Source organism: Toxotes jaculatrix, chromosome 8, assembly GCF_017976425.1.
Source record: "Toxotes jaculatrix isolate fToxJac2 chromosome 8, fToxJac2.pri, whole genome shotgun sequence".
NCBI lineage: Eukaryota > Metazoa > Chordata > Actinopteri > Toxotidae > Toxotes > Toxotes jaculatrix.
In genome coordinates, this window is record NC_054401.1 from 7,627,472 (window position 1) to 7,652,951 (window position 25,480).

A 25,480-nucleotide genomic window follows, 5' to 3' on the forward strand; every position below is an offset into this window, starting at 1 on the left:
TTCTGAGATAAAAAAAAAAAAAAATCTAAATCACACACATCCACTTACAGTTTTGTGATGCCCTCCATTACAAAAAAAAAAAAAAATCCTTAGATGAGCATTAAAACACATTTATTTGTTTTACCCGATACAAACAAATAAAGTACTGTACTGTAGTTTTTCATTCAGACCTAAATCAAGTCAACTATCTATCCGTGTAGACATAGAGGGTGTGGGCTGGCTATAACTTATCTGTCGAAGCAAAGATTAATTGCCATGACAGAAACAAATGATGTGCTAAGCACGCTATTAACATTTGCATCACAGCATGATTAAAGTGATCATCTATAGTGACTAAATCAAGTTTAACAAGGCCTGTTGCATCATTTAGCACCTTCCATACAATGCCCTTTGGCACCACAGCGAGCTTTGTGACTACACAGGAAAATAAAGGGCTGTATGTTACACAATAGTAAATTGTTGCACTTGGCAACACTGCCGTTTCTCATTCAGAGGTATCAGTTGCATGGGGAGTAAATCACATAATAGTGGCAAATTCATACCAAAACATATTAAAAAGCACAAACACATATCTAGTGAGCTTTACTCTGTTTCTGTCTCATTTCCACTGTGTGACAAAGCTTGATGGATTACAGAGATGAATGAAGGCTTACAACTGATTTTAATAAACCTAGGTCTTGTTCTCTTAAAAAGATGTCAGTGGGAATTTTGTGTAATTCTGTAATGCAGCTGTGATTTATGAGGGTACACTGTGTGCTCTGATAGTATGAATGCACGAGTCTTATGTTTCAGCACCATTTTATCAGCTTGGACCAACAGTTTTCCCTGTTTTCTACGGCACCTCAGACCTTATCTAACATCATGACCCTTTTTTGAGTAAAGGCACTGATCCCCAGTAAACTGTTACACATCTTATTTATCTGTATTACAGTGAGGGGGCAATGGGTTTTTAAGAGGTTAATAGAAAGTAGTTATGAATATAAATTGAACAGATAACAACTATGACAGTGCTTTTTACCTTCTCTATTTGTTGTACACAATGAATGCAATTCATTTTGTATTGAATACATACATGAGAGCATAGCCATTTACTGCAGTAGTTTGTAGTTTACTCTCACAAAATCTGTAGCCTTACTGGCCTCTCATATCATACCAGGTCTCTGGTAGATCTCTTGAGCTTGCCTTAAAGTTTATATTTCAGGTCTGCTGAATCACGATCAGCTTATCCATACTATACAGGGTATGGAAAGCACTAGACCACAAAATAGAACTGACTAAAAATCCGCAAAGCCATGCATCTTTGGTCATGCGATAAGGAGCAGTAAAAGCAATAACAAGCAGTATAGACTCAAATCTTCTCTTCTGCTGCTATTTACAAAGGCAATAGACCTAGAGAGGTTAAAATATAAAGATATGTTGTAATAAAAAACATTTTAAAATGCATTTCTTTAACTGTATTTGTCTTCTGCTTTATAATTTCTCACTTTCTAAAGCTGCAAAGCAAAATCAAATGGCACTACACTTTGGTGTCTATGCACTGTGTTCAACAGCCTACGTTTCTATTTAAGCTATATAGGTCTCAATCACCAGACACTACCTCTTCACATAACACATGTAAACCTTATGTCGCACTCATTTTTCATTTGGCTGTAAGCTAATGAGCAGACTCTCTGTGGCCACCTGCACCATCTCCCTTTAAACCAGAGAACAGACTAATGCAAAGAGCATATGTGCTGTTTAATGATGGAGTCATGCATCTCCATTTCGTGCCAGCATTCTCTGCCTTTAGTAATCCATTTGTTCCCCTCAAGGTTATTGTTATCAACATGGATCTAGCAAAAAGCTTGGATGGAGAAATAAAGTGCTGCAGTGGGAGCCCACCTTTCCCAACCCTTTCAGCACCAAGCCATTGACTCCTGCCTTACGATTCCCTGCACTAAATGCCACTTAAGCTATTACAAGTTTTCAGCTGAGTACAGCGCTGACCTGATGGGGCTGAGGACAAAGAGAGAGCACTGACAGGGACACTTATGAAATGCCAGCAGAGAATTGCCACCATCACTTCGATGTAGGGCTGTTTCATGGCTGCTGAATCTCTGAGTTTGATACAGACAGGTGCGATTTCCCGCTATGCCTGAGCAAGATGATTGGCGATGTGTTCCTCTGCATCCTTACAATATATTCAGTATTTTTGTGCTCGTCCTACATCTCTGGTTCATTCAGCTGAAGGAAGTGGTTTGTCTCACTGAATGGCATCGACACACTTTATTCATTTAGGTAACCTTGACATAATTGTGCCATAAATGTAACTGACAGCTTTGCAGGCTACTCCTGACTTGTACTCAATCATAACTATATCACTGTCCACATGGAGGACATAACCTGAACTTTACTTCAATGGCATGTTTTTGTAAGTTCACATGCTGGTGGAAAACACTTTTACAGTATATAGATGCAGCATTTATTAAATGAATAGTTTGACACTTTGGAAAATGCGTTCATTTGCTACCACTCTCATGTCTGTATGGTAAATATTTATTTGCTAATATTAGCTTAGCATAAAGATTGGAAACATGGGAAAACACCAGTCCAAAGGTAACAAAATCTGGCTACCAACATCTCTACAGGTCACTAATTAATATGTAATACCTCATTTGTCACAAAAAAAACGAAGTATAAAGACAAAATTTGATGTTTTAAGACAGTTATTTACCAGACTATACTTGGGGTGGAGCAGCAACTTCTTGGAGCCTGGCAACTGCTAAGCTAAGCCAACAGGCTGTTTGTTCCAGCTATGTATTTTACTGCACAGCGAGAGTAGAATCAATCTTCTCAACTCTCAGCAAGACAGCAGATCAACATATTTCCAGAAATGCTGAACTATTCTTTTAAGGAAAAATGTGAAGCAGACAATATGAAGTACGACTTACATGCTCTATAAGTTCCCTTATCATGCCGTTCCACTGGCCCTTGTCATCCTGAGAGCCATACTTCCCATCAGGCACCAGACGGATCTCATAGGTGAAGCCCAGGATGTTGGAGAGCTCTTTTAGCAAGTCGATGCAAAATCCTTCGAAACGGTCGTTCCCAACCAGCGCCTTGTCAGACTTCTTAAGCATGACATATGGCTCCTCCTGCACAGACCAAAAAGATCAAATGAAAAGCAATGGTGAGGTCAGCTTTTTCAATTTGTTTCAGCACATGCACCTAATTGAAGCAAAGTGATCTGAGCTGATGAGCTGCTGTTGCATTTAACAGGCAGTGACAGCAGATTCTAGTTCAGTGTGCGGCTACAGGGAGTGTTAAAATATGAAAGAAGGCAAAGGTTTTTGCTGCATTGATGTGTTAGTGAAAGGAGACCTGAGTTACTTTAAGACTAACGTAAGTAAATGTCTTTTAAATTGCAAACCTGTAACCTGTGTTTACTATAGTGATGGTAATGCACACAGAAGAATTGTTTACACTATCAGTATGCTTGATTTGTTGAGCTAAACAGACCTGCCATCTCCCCCACACTGCTGTGCGTTGACCTATATAGCTGGTGCACAGGTCGGCCCATTTTATGGTCAGGTAGCTGACACTCTTTACTGGCTTGTAATATCCTGCCTAGCTGCTCATAATTTGGGGTGTATAAAAGCTTGATTAGGAACAGAATGCAGTAGTGAAATGGAACATGCCCACAACGTTGCCTTCATCATTGTCACCAACCTCCAAGGGAGAGCAACTGAGCTGATGCCTGCAGTGACAATGACTAACGCAGAATAGCTCATAAATGATTTCCTTTATTTAGTGCCTGTTACCATTTCCCTGCCAAATAGACTTGCATATCCCGCTGTGCATTTCAAAACATGTTGGTCCATTTATGCAAGGGCTGTAATACAATTTATTGCCTCCAATAGCCAGATGTATAATTTACAAACTGAGCTCAGAAGCAGAGTAATTGATTCTCTAGTGAAGGTGACCCTTTGCTTTTTTTTTTTTTTATTTATTTATTTATTTTTTAACTGTACAAAGAGGAGAACACACGCAATCGCAGTGCTCTTTATTCCCTCAGGAAATTGCTTTTCATGGGGGAAAGCGGAGGTGGTGAGGGTGGAGGTGGGGACAGCTAAAGTACAACATCATGTGCTAGTGGCATGTGGACACAGTTGCACTGTTCCGTTGAGGCTGGTTGCCTGTAAACAATGCTGTAAACCAAACCTAACATGAAGCAGAGCATAATTTATTCCATAAATTTCACCAAAATAAAAACGCCTAGAAAAACATACAGCAAATGATAAACATTTTTAATTGTTTGCTATTAAAATACGAAGCTTGGACGTTACAATTAGGATGGCCTCTTAAATAAATAATAAGTTATGAATACTTGATGACAATGCATTTAGAGAGTAAGTGCTTAGCCACAAACTTTGCTCAAGTTGTCCAATTAACTTGATCAAAAAGTTTGCATGTTAAGGGAAAAAGTCATTACCATCTGTTTCTAGCCTTCCAATTCTTGTTATTCCCCAAGGTTTGAACTCAAATCAAAGTGTTTATACCAGTTCTACCCTCACAGTCGCAGCATGGGCGTGCATAACAGAAAGAGGAGGGAGGTGGGCCTGTGCAGAGACATTACAGGCAATGGAGTGCAAACAATTAATGTAAGGGGGAAAACACATTAAGTGCCTTAATCTCTCCGACAAAGTTATCACTATAAAGCTGTCAGACGTCTTGTTCATGCATCACTGGAATCAGTTTGATGCAATGTCATTACTCTAAGAGGAGAGATTGATATTAAAGCTGAAACTCTCTTCAGCAATTTGAAAGTCGGCAGTTTTATGATCTTAAACTAATGATTCCCAATGAAATAGCAAATCGAGGAACATGTCATACAGATTCAAATGCATTTTGAATTTAGAAAAAACTTAAAATGAACTTGAAACACTTGAACTACTCAGTGAGGAACACATCTAACACCACTCTAATTCCAACATTAAATCAGAAAACACTGGCACTTCCTGGTACAGGAGTTCAACATTACACCACTTAAATCCTTGTTCCATTTTTCCTCTTTGAGACAGAATTAACATAGATGGCACCTGATAGGCATTAATTATGTTTCGCCTTAACCTCACTTGTCATAATTATAGCCCTGTGGTCCAACACAGGCATAATGATAGTGTTTATTGTTGTAGCTTGTATATCTGTCCTGAAAAGGTGCATGGGGGGGGGGCATCTGTGTCAGCAGCTCGCTGATAGCTCCACAAAGACCCCAACATCCAGTGACAGTGTTAAGTACATACAAGTGGGGATCTACAAATGAATGCGATGTGAAGCTGGGGGAGGGATCACCTAGTTCTTTCTGAGCATCTGAACATGTAATTAATTCCATTCTCAGGAAGAGTTCATTGTATCTCACCGCCTACTTCTTTTTTGCTCTAGGCCTTTTCACTTAACATGATCATGATATGACTTTAAAATCTAATCTGAATCACTGGTACTTCATCATTTGCTAGATTCACTAGTAGATTTACCACTTGAAATTCTTATTAATTTTTGAAACAACGGGCCCTTGACTTCTGACAGTGGTAGACAAAAGTAGGCCACTGCCAGCTGAAATGACAGCTGGAGCTGTCAGAATTCATCAGCTGCAGCTAGGTAGCTAATTAAGCTAACATGAGTTGTTTAAAATGCTGTCCCCATCTCTGACTCTTAATGTTTTCAGCTGACTCATTTTAAATCGAGAACCCTATAAAAGGCGTGTTAAATATGAAACTGATCGCTACATACACGATATGCTAAAAGAATGGTGCTGCATTGCACAAACTCCTGACCAGTTGATGATCCATGAAAATAGACATTCTTTTTGAATGAATAGAATAGAACTGAATTGAATTCTCATGAATGTGATATCTCAGGAACGCCTTGAGGGAATTTTTTCATATTTGGCACAAATGTTCACTTGGACTCAAGTATGAACTGATTAGAATTTAGTGTTCAAAGGTCAAAGTCACTGTGAGCTCACAAAACACGTTTTTGGCCATAAATCAAGAATTCATTCACTCTAATTATGAACTACTCAGAATACACTTGACTGGTTGCTGGAGGCGTATGACCACGAGGTGGTACTTCTAGTTGGTTTTAAGGCTAAAATATCTTTTTCTGTATCACTTTAACTAGAAATCCCATGCACATAGCTTCAAGTTTGACAGGCATTCTGTTCCTAGTTACGGTTGCTAAGTTATGATTGCATGATCGCTGTATTGTGGATGGATTTAGCAAACAGTCACTTAAAGTGTGTATTCTATGATATATGTGCTATATTTAGACCTAGTATATATATTATGCGTCAGTCACAAAGAAAAGATATGTAAACTGAGTGCATATGTTTAATGTGACAGTAAATTCAGAGTAAAACATGGCTGATACCCTCTATATTGCAATGAATATCTCTATTGGAAAGAAATAAATATTTTTATTTATATAATTCTTATTGTAAAGCTTGAATTTTAGGGTATTATGGATAGGACATCTTTTATGACAGACTACACAGGTGACCTACCAGAATGGTGGTGATGATGAGGGAGCGGTTAGCCAGGGAATCAGTGATGTTCATCCCTTTTCGCTTCGGCACTTCTGTGATGTTAAGCCCTCCCGACGCACTCCACTTCCCCACCTGCGGAAGATGAAAAGTGTGTAGCTAAGTGTTCTGTGTCTGTTGGTGGGCTGTGACCCCAGCAGACTCCCCCGCCAACCAGTCTCCCACATTAGTGCCAGGTTGAACACATCTCCTGCTGCATTAGGTGAGTCACCTTTATATCAGCTGAGTCACCTTTATATCAGCAGGCGAGATTATTTTGGAAAGCACAGGGTAGTTAGGTGTATTTCTTGAAAGATATCAAGAAAGACGGGTAAATCAAAGAAACTGAAATCACATGATTAACTGTATGCTAAAACAAAGCTTACCTTATATTTTTTATTACTATTGCCAGATTAAAGTGTACAAATAATATACTCTGATGTTGTCAGTTTCTGAGATGTGTAAATGTGCATGAAAAAGAAATAGGGCTAAATAATGACACTAAAACGAAAAGAAACATAATTAAAAATAGCAAATATTGCAAGAAGGTTATAGTTAATCTGAATGAAGGTACAGCATGGGGTTGCAGGTTGGAACATTGTGAAAGTAATTTGCTCTGCAGCTTCACTAAGATAAGCCAAGAGATTTGAACAAATAAAAGGAGTTATACATGCGAGAATACCTCAGGCAAAAAGCTGTGCATATTGTAGAGACACACTCTGGAACATATCATTAGCACAAATAGTCCTGTGGCTGTCGGTAACAATCTCTGTTTGCAAGTCAAGCCCTCTACCAAACCCTCCTTCCATCTCTCCTGCTTTCTCTCTTACTACAGACACAGCTTTTAATATTCACTGGGGTTGGTGCTTGAGGTGGATCCATTTAAAGATACACAACGTCCCACAAAAAAGCATGAAAAACGTCTGTTAACGTCCTCCCTGCCTAATCCAGAGAGAGGCATATGCTCTAATTTGAAAAGCACATTAGTTACAGCTTGTCACACAACCAAAGAGAACTCCAGGAGAGAGATTTAAAAATATCTGTGAATGCTCTCCGCTTTGCAAAATTCTTTCTAATTGTACCCAATTACAATTAGCTCAATTCATTAAACATGATTAGAGAAAGACTTGATTCAAAAGTTATTTACTCATGCAACCACACGGAGAGCATTACATTTATTTCACCCTCCTGAGCATGCCGGCACTGAGTGAAAGTGGCACTCGCAGAAACCTGTTCATAATTCCAGCAAAAGCTCAAAGTTGGGCTAATATTCAATTACAATGGATTAGTTGAGAAAAGTCCACATCTTAACAGGCTCAAACAGTAAAAGCCGATTCCACGGATATACAAAAAAAAAAAAAGAAAAAAAAATCAAGCAATCCAGCACACTGCTGGATCAACGCTAACATGCTCGAGTGTAGGATTTGTCAGAGACACAATGAGAAAGAGGATGCTAATATGCCATCAAATACGTTTTGCAAGATGACTGTGCTTCAACTTAATTGACCGCACGCAGGACAAGATGCCGGTAAAAGGGAGAGGAAGAATCATTTCAAAGCAGCAGTGTTTCAAGCTCCATTCTTGAACAGAAGGGTTACAAGCTGAAAAGCCCCTGCTATTATATGGTCTTGAGCCTTTAGGGAGTACTTGAGGAAGTCATAATGGGACTTATCCCTATTTGATGTATTCATAATGTATGAAAGCCCTCTAGTAGAGAAAAGCTGTTATAGTCCAAAGGGTACTTTGCCTTCCAGTATAATAAAATAAGTTCTAGATTACCAACCTTTTTGTTCCCTTTTCTTTTTTCTTTTTTGTAAAACATGTTTATACAGCTCATTACCACCAAACAGCATTTTGGGCATCACCTCGAATTATCATTAAGAGAGGCTGCAATTAACACCCTAATGTGTACCCTAATCCAATTTGCTTTATGATCCACTAACTTATGCTTATGTTGAAACAGCCAATTTGGTTCCTTGTTAGGAGGTAAATGATACTGTCAAATTTGCATTATCTGTTCCACATCAGGAGGAAATTCAGAAACATATTTCTGAAATCAATAATTCCATTAACTTCTTTTTATGGTACAATCATCACAGAAGTGGTGTTTTTTTTCTAAACTGCATGTGGTGATGTACTTTGCTGTTGGTTTTATTCCATCTCAACAAAAGCACCAAAAGATAGTATTTCAACAAAATTTACCTTTTCAAGCCCGTCCTCCTTTAGACTGATGATGTCCAAGTCAAAGTCTGTACGCAGACCAGTTGTCTTGTTGAACGACAGTCTCCCCGTCAAACCATCCCAGTGGGACTGAAAGATAACATATCTACTTATTTGTACCCATATTCACAAAGCAAATTCCACTTTATCAACCTCATTGTCATCAAGTAGAATACTGCACATAACAATCTAAACACCTTTACAACCTAATGTAATCAATGCAGTAATTATGCAATCTTTTTTAAGCTCATAATTTACAATTGCTGCCCAGTTTTTGTAGAGTGGTTATATCATAGTTATGGTATTATTGCATCACATTACATTCAATTGTGTATCTTTTGTCACATTAGTTGAACTGTTCGGAAATATTGGGAACAAAGTATTTGGAGCACATTACAATAGGGCAAATATAATGAAGAAATAACCGCAGAAAAATGTACAAGTGCTGTTAGCAAAACACATTACAACACCCTCTATCTTTCACTGAGAGAACACTCACACCCACACACGCACAAACACCCACAGACCAAAAGTGCAAACACAAACCATACAGGCTGCATTTTCTTTTTCTTTTCTTTTTTTTGTTTTTAATTACATTTTACATCTCAAGCCTCCAAAGCATTTTTCTTCCACACTACAGAGTTAATTAACAACCATCTCCTTTTGCTTGATTCCCCATGAGGGGGAAAAACACATAACTGCCCTCTATTATGATTCCCTGATACCTGCCACCTCCACAGACGTGTGCATAAGCAAACATGACAGTCTCTGCTACGTACCTGTTCTTCTCACACGTATGCTAGCAGAAGTAGCCATCTATCAGCAGTGATGAAATAAACTCTTCTTGAGTCATTGCTCCCGTCCATTTTAGTTTAGTCTTGGCATTTGTACTGCATGCCCAGGCATTTGGGGGGAATCCTTTTTGTTTTAAATGCCATACTAAGATTTATTTTATTTTTGTATTATTTTATTTTATTTTGTCTGTTGTGGTCTTTATGCAAAAACAGATCTTCATTTTCTATTGCTGTCCTTTTCATTCAGTCACAGTGTCTGGGATGCAGACACTAGATCTTTAATAGGCTTTGATACAATAGAGTAATCAATCATTGTGTGTCGAGCAGCAGCGGTTTTCTGATATTTAAAATCCAAACTGTGAAAACCCTACAGGCTATAGCTTTCTCCTGTCTTCTCTGTCACTTGCCAGAATTTGTTGTGAGAAGATCGAAGCTTCAAGGAGAAATTTGTGGCACTCTCCTTTTCCAAACTGCCTCATACCTCATTTCATCTAGCCTATTGCCACTGAGGTGGGTGGCATGTTCAAACAGCTCTAATTCAAAGAGTGACATAAATGCCTCAGCCACATCACATCCGAAGGGCCAATTCGACCTTGAGGACATGTCAGGCACTTGTCTTGAAGCAAGCATAAATCAGGCCTGTGTAACTGTTTTTATAACCCCAACACTACAGTATATTTGCATAAGAACAACAGTATTTCTCTGGCTTTAGTCATGATCACAACAAGTCGCTAACATAGCTGCTAATGGTCCATGTTCTTAGAAGGGCCAACAAAGCTCATTGTTTCAACTGACCACACACACGCACAACATTGTTTGTTGTTCTTTGTAATGGTGCATGTGATATTGTGTTTGCACATTTGGCAGACAAGCAGACATTGTTCCTACAGCTCAGACACAAACAATAGTATTCATGGATCTTGTGCCAGTTGGGGATGTGTAGCTGAGTAACATTATAATGTGAGGCATCAGATTTCAGAGCACACTTTACACAATAAATTCTGGGTGTTTAGGGAATGATTGGAAACAGTCACATTGCGAGCGCAAGGACAAAAATTACATTTTCTCCCAAGGCGTTCATCGTTGATATGTCATTATAAATGGATGGTTACACATTGTAACTCTAATTCTGTTTACACAGGGAGAGTACTCTAACATTGGAGACTCTATACAGTGGGCTTGACCCCTCACTTTTGCCGAACTACAAACTGAAAATTTAATTCATCCCTAAAGACACTGCCCCATCACCTCCTTCAGTTCACCACTGAAGCACCTTCTGTTTGTTTGAGGGACCATGTTTGGGACCCGAAGAAATTCTGCCCCTGCTTACCTCTGAACTAGGTTGCAAGCCATGTCATCAGTTACCCCATACTTACCCTAAATGCTGATATCTGTGACTGGATATTATACCATGAGTTTGTGATCATCTTGCATTGTCTTCAGTTAAGTGGATGGAAGAGGAACAACACACAAGTATCCACTCTTCCCTCACTGTACACCTGGATTGAAGTTATAGGTCAGTGGACCAATAGTATGTGAGAGAGGCAAAGTGCAGGCCATGCCGTGGCAGAGTATCTATCTATCCATTAGCTAATCCTTGAGCGTTGCAGGGGCACTAGAGCCTATCCCAGCTGACATTAGGTGAGAGGTGGGGCACACCCTGGACAGGTCCCCAGTCAATCGCAGGGCTGACACGTAGAGACAAACAACCATTCACGGTCACATTCACAGGTGTGATTGTAGCCTGCTCTGACTTTAGCCCTGTGGCCTCGACAGCTTTGTTGTTTAGCGTGACAGTGACTGCATGAACCCGCATAGGCACATAGTGGTATCTTGATGGAGAAGGATGCTGTCATTCTGTGGATGGGTGGGTAGGGCTTAGTAGATCTATGACCACACTCTCCCTCTCTGTCATCTCAGTGAGGCTCGAGAGATCCTCACTGGAAAATAGGCCCAAACTGGCCAAAAAGCATACTTGAAACTGGTTGCAAATTCCAGGATGCTTGGCACTGAGGCACGTAAAGCACCGGCAAGGGGTTTAGCTCTGCCCTTTTTATATGGACAGCCCCCTGTTGCTATCATTCTCATGGCTCTGTGGGTATATGCAAATTTATTGGGCAGTTCCCACAGATGAGGGATCCTCGTTAGAGGGCAAAGCCTGAGTAAAATTCAGTAGATCGAGATGGTTAATGCTTTAATTTTGCAGTAATCTGAATGATTATAAGAGGGAAATAACAAATGGAATTCCTGCCATTTATAGACCACACCCAAGACAAATACAAATGATTTTGTTGTTTGAACAAATCAAGATACAAATAGTAGCATCTCCGCACACCCTTCATCTGCCATTTTGCCCAGACTTGTTTGTGTATTCTGAGGCACTGTCAGACTCTCATGTTAGATGAAATAAGAGCCGATTACACAAGTTGTGCTTTCAAAAGGTTACAGTACGTGCTTTCTGGAAAATAGGTTATGAATACAGGGAATTTATAAAGCTGACAACTACGCTGCTTTGATGTGTCTATCAAGGCTTGGTTTTCTTTGTATGTGGATATTATTGATTTGCTGGGTAAATATCTAAGTCCCAAATGACTACACAGTCCTCACTCCATTCCTATTGTCATGTTCACCACTCAATCAGTATTCTCTAAAATAAATAACGCTTAAATCAAATAGCAACAGGTCACAGGTGTCCCATCACCTCTTTGATGAAACTCATGAAGCGCCCTCCAAATCTCCAGGGTTTGTGGCGGTGGCACTGCAGCGAGTTTACCGTCATCTGTGGAGCGTGCTGGTATGACACGGATACAATGTGGACTGCGTCATAGGTCAGAGCTGCATCTGTCTGGAATAAGGGGTGAACATTATTTCAGCTGATGCCTGAATTCAAGCAAATGACCTGCAAGGTAAATATGGGCAATATTTAGGAACATATGAAAGACCTATATCTTTTATTAGCAGTTAATTTCTGGCAATATGCTAAAATTAAAAAAAAGGGATACAAGTGTCCTCTCTTTCCCCAGGAGGGATCAATAAAGTAATTCAAATTTAAAAAAAAAAAAAAAATAATAGACTGATAGATAGATGTGGTCTCCTTATGTTGACGTTTTGACGACTGACTTTAAACGGAACAATACAGAAGTAAAAAAACATACCGTCATGATGCCCTCCAGCAGGCCTGAATCAGGTTTAGGTGGTATCTGCCTTTCCATCGACCATTTCTCCACAATGGATGCAACCTGGGGATTATCCACGTTGAGGATGCGGAAGCCGGTCATGTTGACACCACAGAAGCGATATGGCTCCAGGTCAATGGCCATCAGGTCCTTTTTATTAGAGAGACAGCAGTAGAGAAGGATGGATTCTCATTTAGTCTGCTAGCACTGAGCATCTTTGTTTTAAGTATTTATGCTGGACGCTTTCTCCCTACATAAAAAGAGAATGACGCAGCAGCTGATTAAAGAGATACTATATTAAGACCAAACAGAGTGAAAAGAAGGAGGAATACAGTTTTCAATGTCAAATCAGGAGATTTAAGTCTGGTGTCTGAGGCAGTGTCTGTGTAATAAATGAAATCTAAAAAGGCTCTGGTGGCAGAGTCACTTTTCTGCTGGCAAACCCTTTTAGAATTGACAAGTTGTTATTGTTTTTGCACCTACATAATAATGAATTATATTGCACAAACTACAAGCTTGTGTTATATATTCTGTCTTTCTTAATCATGTTCAACTGCATAAAATCTCTATAGGTACAAATGTATTATTTGTGAAGCTTCTAATTATTGTTTGTGGCTCAGAAAAATTTAAGAACAAGAAAAAAAAACAGCAGTTCTGTTGGATCATATTAATAATTCAACACTTGCATTCCCTTGGCAACTTCTAAGCAAAAAGCAATTCAATTTGAGCCGCTGTAATTTCTGGGGCAGCCATTGTAGCTGAAGTGTGAAGTCACATGTTGACACATGTCGTGTCGGAATGGGCCAGAGGGCTTGGAAAAGACATTTGGATGAACATAGATATTTCATTAGCACCCTGTGGGGTTAGTGCTGGGGGAACGAGAGCGTGTAAGACACTTACTAAAGAACGGTCGCCGCCAGTCACTGAAATATTTCTCCTCCTTTTTTTTTTCTTTCCCACTAGAATGTAGTACAGTAGCCTCTTTTATGAACAGAGATCAAAGTAAATCGCTATTGTTCTATATGACATTCAGAAACACTCAGAAAAGTAGATCAGGTTACAAGTTTCTTAGCTTTGAAGCTAAGAATACAAACTAACTGGGACAGAATTGTTTGTAAAATATAATTCGTCTTTTGCGACATCCTCATTTCATTTCAGGGCATTTTGGAATGTCAGAGGAGCAAGTTGTTCCAATTATAAGTTCACTTTTTGCAGTGCTGCCTTGTACACACATCTATAGCACAAAATCAACATAATCCTACAACAGCATTACACAGAAATCTTAACCCAGAGAACACACTGCATATCTCTGAGTACATACATAAGTGTTCTGGAGGTGGCAAACACAACAAAGTTCTTAGCTTTAGGTTCTCAGAGATAGCTATGGCAAGACGGGAGCTATGACAGACTCATTTCAAAGGACAAGGAAGTTATTACCCCATACCACTCTGCTGTTGCCTTTTCATGCTCTAATAAGTCGGCATTTCCCTCACCTCAGAAGATAAAACACAGACATCAGTGGATTCCATCGGGAGGAAATTGTATTGCCATGTATAGCATGCAAGTATTCATCATTTTGGATCAAATCAAGCCGCCAGGTATAATCTTTTTAATGGTGTGTCTATCAAAATGACGCATACTGCAGCTTTAGACAGATACGACAGTCTGATTCTATAAAGATATCCTCTCTTCATGAGAAAAATATTGTTGTTGCAGAAAATCATATTAAATAAAACATTTAAAGTTAATCCTCAAGTAAATTTTTTTCTGATCCATCTGTTTGGAAACATGTAAAGCGATGCACTACCAATAAAAAAGGACTTTTGGATTTCCCTATTAAAGCAATAGACATGCTACACAAACATGATGCATGGCAGAACAATGTCATTGCCACACTGTCGAGCGTGAAAGATGACACACATCATGACTGGACCTCTATGTCATATCACATTATCACAACAGACTTGCCAAGTCCAGAGAGACAGCGAGTGTGTGCGCTCGGGAGGCAGAAACAGAGACAATAACCGAGAGTGAAAGGAACAGCACAGAACATGCTGGTATTCATCCCCATTCAGTCTGTTTGTCACCAGATAGCCGCCGTCACAGTGAAGAGCAGCAACGGCTCCCTGCTGGGTCTGCTTGTATTAGTCAGACAAGATCGTTTTAGCAGAGTGAGAACTTAAAATGCTCAAGATGGGAATGGGAATGAAACTGTAACATACTGTGGACATGTTAAACATGTCTGACACTAAAAAAAAAAAGAAAGTCTAACATCATGCTCACTGTAGAGATCTGTTGTGTATATATATATATGTACATATGTGTATGTGTGTGTGTACAAAAAAACAAACAAAAAAAAAAAAGCCTGAATACTTTCCAAAAGATACTGGACACTGTAGTTTCTAAGAAATATTACTCAAGCAGGAGCAGTGCATTTGTTGGGGACTATTTTCAGCAGGGGATTAATCCACATTTGATGCTCTGGTGAGCTTTTCTGGCAGCAAGACAATGTATGTGGGATCAACTCAAAATAAACTACAGTGCCCTCGTTTTGTCATAATGAAGGAACATGCCACCCAGTGTAAAGGTGTGGCCCATAAATGTGTGTTTGAGGCTCACCAATAGTTTTCACTATTTTTTGGACATTTAGCGGTTAGTGGCTACACAGACGATACTTGGCATACTTGGTACTTATAGCTGGTTTTGGTCTTTTGACAGGATTTGCAGACTAAAAGAAGAATATGGAATATCACCAGACTTAAGAGGAAATAGAGAAAGGCTAAATAATTACAGTAATAAAGACATATGCTGTATAGTTTAAGAGATTGATACATAGATGAAAAGCAACTATTGTTTCTCGCTGTATCATTGAAGTCATTACTGAGACTACAGGCCTGTTGCATTCATGTTTGTATTGATGTAAACAAACCTGAAAATCAATAACTTCAATATCACAATTTATATCATCTGTTGATTAAAAGCCCTGCCAATGAATTGAGGAATAACAGCAGGATAAAATTGTGTTTTAACGTTGCTGCTGTTGTGCTACCATTTTGTTTACATTTTGATTTGAAGTTCACTTCCAAATATTTGGCATTTTATTTAATCATATATCTCGTAAAAGCTCACAAAGGACCAATTTTTAACCTTTAGCAAACTTGGAAGTCTCGTTCAGTTTTGAATCTCAAGCTGCTGTTTTTATGCTGTCACCTCAAAGACTTTTGTTGACTTCACTATAAAGTGTTTACTACAGCACACTGAGGACTCCATTATGCCTCCAGCTTGTCAAACAAAATTGATATAGTGGACTGGATCCAAAGCCCATTGGCAATTAGCCACTATTCATCAAAAGCTCAAGCGGTGGGGAGATGAGAACAAACGAGACTCTATTTGCATTAACAAGCATGGTACATTACCAGAGTGGTGAAGATATAGTGGTAATACTCTGTCATCATCCCCATGGTCTGGGCCTGGAAGGATACGGAGACAGAGGATGGGACAGGAAGGTGTGAATGAGTGAGACGGAGGGGAGAAAATGGTCATTTTGTCATGTCAGGGTATTTTACAATCACCAGCATAGTCACAATAAACAATACGAAAGACACACACAAAATGACTTTCATCAGCAGAGAGCAAAATAGCCAGGTTTTAATGAGCATATTGACTAACCAAGTTTCTGCAATTGCTTGCTGGGATTTCTGCACCATATGTGGTCCAGAGAATTACAGAGTGGCAACAGTACTTGATGCCTTTCTATGCATTTAAATGGTTTGCAATGGCTCATGGCATGTGACGTTATCCCAGCAGAGAAGAGGGCCTTCCATCAAAAGAGTGCTGTAATCTTTGTCTCATATCTGAACACTCCATCACTGCCACTTGTTTCACTCAATCTACATTCAAAGGCACCACATTCCCATGGCGGCTGTGCTTCCCATTTAATTGTACCATCTGTCGTGGAAAAAAAAAAAAAGAGCCAAGGTTATGTAAATAAGATGCTATGCTTATGTGGAGGCAAATTCACTTCTCTGTCTACGGACATCAAGCCAAATGCATGACATTGAAACTTGTGAGCAGATTTCATTAATTAAAGTAATTTTTCCACTGCTGCCGGAAGAATTTATAGTATGATGCAACAGAATTCTGTCAACATTTCTATTCTTCATCAAGTTCTTATTTTAATTTATCTCCTCGTGTATTCTCACCATAAGCAGGGTCACACTTTAAAATTAAAACAAAAAAAAAAACATTACAATGAAGGGCAAAAGGAGCGCACTTATTTATTTATTTGTTAGCGACACCAGGGAAACGCTTCCTATTTTCTCCCCTACAATCCGAGAGTGAATGTAACCTGACAGAGGCATGTCGGGTGCAAGTGAGCTTGTCAAAACAAAGACAGGGCCCGGCATATTGTTGGGAGTCATGGCATGACAAATGAAAGATTCCAAGGGCATAATAAAGTACTTCAGAGGTGATATTTAACCCCTTTTAAAATAAAGATGTGTCAGATTCTCCTTCATACACATGCACCTGCACCAGGTCACATTACATATAAATTCAGTGCACCTGAGTGCCACTTATTGTCTTGCATGTGAGCAGCCTTTTTGTAAAGCTGTAGCAATCTGCAAATCTTAGCATGCTGTAGTTCAGTATCATTCACTTTTAATAAGCAAAAGGTCTATCACATAGAATTTTAGTGAGAAACTGTGCATTGTGTGCTGGAGTATTAACAGTGGCAAGATTTCTGTTTTGGTCTCTGTTATTATTATTATTTTTTTTTTTTTTTTGGTAAAATGCCCCAAATTCACCAGCTTTCTCAGATGTCAATATTTGCAGGTTTTTGGATTTTGGGTTGTTGTTCCAAGAATTTAAATATGTTAGCTGCAGCTCCTGAAACTTGCAATGGGAAAGTTTCCTGTACCACGTTGGTTGGTCTGTTGGTCTGTACCACGGTGCCCTGACAATTTGGCCATGGAAGAGAACTGTCTGCAGCATTTTTGCCTCAAAACCTGCTCTCACTTCTTCTCTCAAGTGGGCACTTATTTCTTGGTGTGAGATGTGTGGACAGGCCGTGAGCAGATATATGTCAACTTAGATCTCAATAACTTGGAAGAACTGAGTTATTTAAATATCTTGGGAAGAGATGATGCATTTGGTAAACATGTTAATAGAAGCTGACAGCAACTAAATGGAGAAGATGGTGGAGGGGGGACAGACCACCTACACAATCTCTAGTCTGTGAATCACACTGACAGCTCTTTGTTGACTGGCAGTTGTTTATATCACAACACGTGCATATACAGCTTTGATAATGAAACATTTTGGATCTTATTCCAAATAAAATAAGCGTGAGAAGAACACAATGATAGAGGAAAGGATTAAAAAAAATAAAAATCACAAAAAGTTTTAAGTCCCAGATACATGTATAACACAAAGGCAGCTGCAGCAGATGTGAAAATGAGGATCTTGATTTCACTAATAATCACAGCTCAGTGCCAAACTGTGATTCGCCCCTCTGCTTTTGGCTGCAAGGATATATCCTGCACAATTTACAATGGCCAATTATGGGATTCATATATACAGTTGGACACTAGTTGTCTCACTTTTAAGGTTCTCTATTGCAAGCAGGTGCCCCCCCTACTCATTCAAATTCACTGCTACTAAATTATTACTGGCGCACCTCCTCTTCCCACTTAGCCACTGCCAAGTTCTTGGTGAGTCAAAGCCTCTATATTTTCATTCACAACAAATCTAAGAAGAATCAGCTGTTGTCAGAGACAGCTGTTGTCGGAGACAGCTGTGTCTCTCGTTTGTCCGGCCATACTTAGTTTTGACAATAGCAGGCTCAATACCCAGATAAAGGCCTCGCACTAACCTGTTTGAGAATCTGTGCAGCCATGTGGTGGCTACAGTCGAAGATGATGCGGAACTCACGACTTCTCTTCATTTCTTTGAGAAGGGGTCTTGTGTCCTGCGTGTCAAGAGGAAGCTGACGGATCTTTAGCCTGATGTTGTACCTGGAGGGGGCCATTATCAGCTCCTGTAGTCTTATAAGACCTGAGGAAAATAGAAATGAAGGCATGACCACACTGTTTTCTTTCCAAATATGTTGTTTTTAGTGAGGCTTTGCCATGTGCATTGCGTTTGCAAAATTACAGTATTATATAATAGTATAATTGTCTCCTCACCTGTGCTGTCATCATATACAACAGTGGCTGTTTTCCACTTGAGAAACTGCACCAGGTCTAGGATAGCATAGCTGAGCGATGAGTAGTCCGGGTATAAATTGGCATAAAAGGTGTCCCTGTTGTCCATAGGGTGATGTTTCCACCGGACCTGGATGTGTGGCACTTCCAGTGCATTGCAGATGGACTGCACAGCATTTGACGATGAGCTATGAGAGGGCCCAAAAATTGCAACCACACCTAAAGACAGCTGGTCACAAGCTAGAGAAGAACAAGAGAGGAAAGCTTGAGAACAGAGCAAGTTATGTTCTGTCACAGTAGAATTGCCAAGAACTTAAATATAGGGCTCTGATTTGTTAGCCAAGGCAATCGTAGTCAAACTAATGCAGGCATCTTAGTATTTTTTTTTAACCGACCAAATTTTTGTTTTTCTCCACAGTGTGATCACATTTCTTGAGTAAACACCAAACATGTCACTCACCTTTTCTCGATGCCTCAAAGCTGTCGTAGATATTAATCCTCTGTATGTCATATGTTAATGTTGTGTTTGGCAACAAAGTCCTGTTTCTGTTAATGTTATTGACAGCAAATTTAAAGGCAAGCTCCTCCGCGCTAACAAGTGAAACAGGTCCATCTGTTTGCTCAAAAATCCCACCTGAAAAACAAAAGAGAAGGACACGTAAAGCCCATGACAGTTGGTCTCAAACATGATCACAAGCAAAAGGAGAAAGACAGACACAATTCCAGATGAGACTAAGGAGAACATTATTGAGAGGCATTTGCACTCAGGACTAGCAGTGAGGGGAGCAGTGCACATTACACCGGGTATTCAATTTGCTCAGCAAACATGGAGCAACCTTCTCCATTTCCAGGGAATGTAGAAAAAAAACCAATATCAGCTTTGAAGTCTAAAGACATAATGGATTTAAAGGACTGTATGTGTGTGTATGCGTCTGTGTTTCTGTCTGTTCCATCAGGCCAGCAGTACAGGTTAGGCTCTTGTCTCTCCATTAAGATGTCCTTTTATTTCACCAGAATACCACATTGGGGGAGCAGATATCTGGACTTGGGCACTTTTCTTTTACATAAAATTCAAAGGAAAGTATTTTTCTATTTTTTTTTTTTTAGATGTTATGGACCACTGCACAAAACTTACAAAACATGTCTTTGTTCACATCAAAGTAGAGTGTCGCTTGAGAAGGTGGCATGTATCAGACATCAGTCCTGCACTACATCCTGCAGTGTAGGAAAAAAAAAAAATCTTTTTCTGTAGTTTGCTAGATGAATGGATTTTTCATGGTATGCTGGAACCATAGGACAAATACAATAAAGCTTAAACAATCAAAAGCATTTTTTACTCGGTTTAGGTCATTTAAAGGCAGGCCACTGATTTTATACATGTAGACTAGTTCATTTGTCATGGAGAGTACTCATTATGGGAAACGCTGGATCTTATTGAAGCTTATTCCATATTAGGGAGTAAAAGTCAGGATATCTCAGCCCTTGTTGCTTCGAGTTAGATTTTTTTTTTAAATCTATCTCCAGTAACTCCAGTATCTCTCCCTAAATTCATAGAAGTGTCATACTTAATTGCTGGAGTGTCTCATTAAATGTGATAGAAAACTCACACTCATTGTCCTTATGGAGAAAGCCCAGCCTAAAAATTTGCAGGGCGTAGATCTGTGTGCGCGATGAACACTAACCCACGCAATTAAACTCCACACCAAACCAGTGCTCACCCCCGCATGAGTCTGCACATACATTAACCTCTTCATAGAATTTATTCGAATTGTGACTTTAATTATGTATGTTGCCAAGTATTGTGTTCAGGAAATCAAACAATTCACAAAACCCTAGTTATTTTTGTTTCATTTTAAACACATACACATTTAAAATTCATTTGAAAGTCAGAGGATTTTCTTTGGAAATAGTTCACTGTCATGTCCTCAGCATCGAACATTAAAATAGTCTAAGTTCCACAATTTGTGTGTAATTGGTAAAATAACAAACATTACAAGTACTGTCAAATGTAAGACAACAAAGTTCCTCCGTGGCTCGGCTGCAGCCTTTAAGAAGACAGTTTAGACAGCTTCTTAAAAAGACGCCTGTAGGAACATCAGCTTATGGGGAGACTGGCTCCTCCACCTCCACTCTCATCATATTATCCATTTCGACAACAAAGCAAAATGTCGCTGCCATCTTCTGTCAATGCTAAAAAAAAAAAAAAATGTTCACTGTCATCAAAAGTTACAAATGTCTCTACTTAGGTTTAACTTTTATGGCAGTCATTTCAGCTACAGAGACAACCTTTTAAAACCTGCTTTCCCTGCATTAAGTCACACATTTCTAAACACTAAACCACCATAATAATTGATAATTGATTCAGGTCTCTCTTGAGATGTTACCAATTATTTAAAATCTCTATCCTATCTCTATCTAGACTCTGCTTTGTGGTTATTATTGGTTGCTTGTGTGGTGTGAGTCATTATTTTATGTCACCATTACACTCTAATGTATTTTCAAATAGTTCTGTATTAGACAATTTTCCTTGTTGGTTTGATTAAGTACATTTATTGGTCAAGTTCCAGTCATTGCTGCCTTGACACTAAACACATTTTCATAAATCACCTGCTCTTAGAGCTGCGGCCAACCATTATGTTCATGATCTATTAATCTATTGATGATTTTTGAAATGTCCAAGGTGACATCTGCTTGTTTTATCCCACCAAGAGTCTAAAGAGTGATATCCAACTTAAAATGACATAGCAAAGAGAGAAGAAATAAATGAACCATTACCAATAAAGGAACCATGACAGTATTTCGCATTTATTGCATGATGGTTGACAATTTAACGACAGTCAGAAACGTTGCCAGTTAATTTTCTGTTGATCGACTAATTGATTCATCGTCTAATGGTTAGAGCAGTTGCTTTATTTTGTTGTAGGATATGAGCTTTTAGTACATTTCATGCATATCTTCACCACTATTAAATGGTACAGAAAAAAATCAATTAAAAAGGCTCGAATTTAATGTGGCCCAATGGGATTTAAAGAACACAAAGAGATTTGTTTTATTTTATTTTTGTGTTTTGATGTGTTATTTGTGCTTTGGATTTTGTTCTCCTCTGGCCTAGCACACAAACAGTCTGCCAGCCTGGTATTATTTCACTAATCCTCAACAATACCTAGTCGAGCTTGGAAATAGCACCTGTGACCCACTGATGCCCCTGAAAGACCCCCAGTGCCTGGATCACAGCATCATATACTGTACCTCTGCTGCTGTGGGCAGAGTGGCAAGTCTGGAAGCCAAGCTCATCTTACTATTTATGACTCAAAGCCTTCCCGGATTGTGAGGGGACGTGATGCATAAACCGCCCGGTGGAATGCGTCACATTAAAATAAATGAATCCTTCCATTTCATGGGGAAATCTCATTAGAGTACATTAAGTAATTGCTGGAGTATATAGTAATTTGACTGTTAAGAGGATAAAATGTGCATTGCTCAGAAGCACTTTAACAAATTTAATAAACAGGGTGAAACCTGCTCCTTGGGAGGAAAATCCTGCGGATAATTTGCTTTGCCCTTTTTAGAATTCTGCCATAAGCACAATAGCAAGGTTTAATGTAAAAGTGCTCCTGCAGCTCCATCAGATAAGGGACAAGCAGTTCTTTTTAGCATTGCGTAAATTTAACTAAACGGTGATCTACTAAAATGATGTAGAGATTTGAATATTACGGAACATATTTACAAGTGCCCATTTAAACAACTACACTGAATGTTCGTCAGTGCAGTGGGCGCGTGCAAATTGAGATGCATGAATTTCAGACTTGTTCGTGTGAATCTCTGTCAAAAGGCTTCAAATTAGCATGTCTATAGACAAGAACACAAAGGCCTTTAATTAGTCTCTAAGGTCCTACCACAATATATAAATCAGCCACTAATTGCAGCTGTTTCCATAATTTGTCCTTTGAGGACTTTGTGGATTGGGTGCTTTCAAAAGCCACAGACTCATGTATGTGAAGAGAGGACTACTCTTAAAACTGCGAAAAGTAAATTACTCAAGACCACCTGATCTTAGAGACATGTTAACAGAAACAGGAGGGACGACTAGCACTGTACTACTGTAGAATATAATAAAAATCTCAACTGTGATTGCGTGGAATTATACACCATACAGCAAGTAAAAGTAGTCAGATTACCCTTAGTTACTCGCACTTGGTGCTCACATGTTACTGTATCCATGTCATTTTCTAGTTTCTTGCTTAAGTTACAAATTTGCACTGCTGGTTTTATCCCTCCAGTACCGTTAAGTAAAGTAACAAGCCTGAGACAGGCTGATAATGCTTATCCCAGCAGTGTTATAATGGTGCCAACATCTATTACAACACGTGTTAAGCTTCCAAGATTTGCAGATCTAGTTACACAAAGCAAAGGCACCAAGAAAGCCAGGATATGCAAAGGAAGTTAACCTGGCAACTACAAGATGATAGCGGGTAGAATAAAATGTACAGCTTATATCAGAGTGCTAAATATTGGAATAAAAACACATGTTCAGCAAGATTTAAAAACAATTCAGCTAACAAATGTGACCACAGTGATGATTACAAGTGCACAAAATGTTATTATTTAAGCTAATAAATTATACATTAATAAAACATTTGGCCTGTACACAGATGAAGGCCCATGGTAATCTGTGGTGTGAATGAAAATCAAGCTGAATAGTTTAATTCTTAAACAGAAGCTGTGGGTGCAGAAGGGTCCGCAGGGCCTAAAGGAACTAACAGATACATGCTGTGCCGAGTCAAGTTTCACATTTCAGCTGTACATGCCCTTGCAAAAATCCATGTTTTAGCATGAAAGCCCCACATGTTACATACCCACAAACAACGTGGGCAAATGCACAAGCATAAACCCACTCTCTGCTTTTATGTAGTGGCAGACTGCCTGCGAGCCAGCTTAGTTGGTTAGGTTGGAATCATCAGGATACCACAGAAAATACTTATTTTTAACATCTACTGCATTTACAGGGTCGAGACTTCAAAGACTGTGATCTGAGTGACAGAGTGACATATACTGACTTTCTGATTTCTGCTAAAGTAGCACTAAAGAATTTTAGAAAATATTTTTATAATATTTTTATATCATCTAAACTGAATACAGGAAGTTAGGACCAATCTGATATGTTGTTTTTCAAACTCTGATTGTCATCCAACTGTTTGAGCTTACACCCAAGATTGGAGAAGTCGTGTTTGCTTGCACTGTAATGTAAACACGGATGTTTATGAGAATGTGTTTGTCCCTATCCTAACAGTAATCACATCACAATCAGTATGTCCAACATAAATGCAGTAGCCACAATTTAAAACCAAAGCAAGGTCATTTTTGATGTCTGTACTTTTTTACAACTGAGGTAAAAACTATGATACCATTGCCCTTGTGCAATGTGGAATTTGTATGGAGGAGAGGCAGGATCAGTGACCTTTTTGTTATTTTCTGCCGAGCAAGAACACACGACCTTACACGGAGTTACAAACGGTTTCACAACAACGCTGATTACATTACCTCATTTGTCCTTCTAAACCTGGGTTACCCTTTTTTGTGAGGTTTTAAACAAGACTGATTTCACTGATTTAATTGGGGCCTGTTTTGGTTGAAATCAACAAAAGTTCAACTAAATAAATAGTTAAATAATTCTGTATAGAAATAAAATACAAAGCCATATGTCTAGACAGATAGGTAGGTACATGGAGCATGTAAATATTTTATTTTTATTGCCCTCCATTGTATTATACCTTGAGCTTGTTAAAACACACTCCTTGCTGCCAGCCAAACCAGTGCAGAAGCCTGAACAATGAAACCAGCTCATTATGCTCTTGGATACATGTGCGCTCGCCCACTGCATTTTTGAGTGTTGCTCTTTTGTACTTTTCTTTTCACTGGTGGGATTCCCAATCTCCCTGTGAATAGCTTCCTGTCTCCCTGGATGTGCAACAGCACTCAGTTTCACAATGATGGCAGCAAACAATGACCGGCACAAAGCACACACGCAAACCATCATGAACATTCAGAAACGCAGCCAATTTCAGGAAGAATATGTTCCTTCATAATTATGGGTAACAACACAACACTTGGGACTAACGGTTATATGCTGAGACCGATGGCTAAGTTAGCCAAGACTGCATTTGTATCACAAAAAAGCAGGCCAGAAATCTGTAACATTTAATCAATGATAAGTATCATGACAGGAAATTAACGGTACTGGTTAATTAATGGTGTCTGGCAGCGTGTTGGCTCATTAGTTAGCAAAGTCACCTCACAGCAAGATGGTTCTAGGTTTGATCTTAGCTGTGGTTCTTCTCCCCACGTTCACTTGGGTTTCACCCCACTGTTCTGGTTTCTTCCCCGCAGTCCCAACACACACAGGTCAGGTGAATCTAACGCTCTACGTTGCCTGTAGGTGTTAGTGGTAGTATGAATGTGTTAACGCTGCAGTGGATTGGTGATCTGTTCACGGTGTTTCCACGTATTTCTCGTAATGCTCCAGTCCCT

At 39.2% G+C, this 25,480-nt stretch overlaps 1 protein-coding gene across 1 annotated transcript in view; it reads right to left on the bottom strand.

Moving 5' to 3' along the window:
* LOC121185664 (glutamate receptor ionotropic, kainate 3) overlaps positions 1-25,480 on the bottom strand; it is an 82,534-nt gene that overhangs the window by 17,948 nt on the left and 39,106 nt on the right. Inside the window, exons 2-10 of the mRNA XM_041043962.1 lie at positions 19,413-19,586; positions 18,935-19,192; positions 18,622-18,803; positions 16,166-16,219; positions 12,729-12,899; positions 12,275-12,418; positions 8,762-8,869; positions 6,542-6,655; positions 2,931-3,134 (exon numbers count right to left, since the gene is read on the bottom strand). Of these exons, the coding sequence (XP_040899896.1) occupies positions 2,931-3,134; positions 6,542-6,655; positions 8,762-8,869; positions 12,275-12,418; positions 12,729-12,899; positions 16,166-16,219; positions 18,622-18,803; positions 18,935-19,192; positions 19,413-19,586 (1,409 nt within the window). The remainder of the gene's footprint in view (positions 1-2,930; positions 3,135-6,541; positions 6,656-8,761; positions 8,870-12,274; positions 12,419-12,728; positions 12,900-16,165; positions 16,220-18,621; positions 18,804-18,934; positions 19,193-19,412; positions 19,587-25,480) is intronic.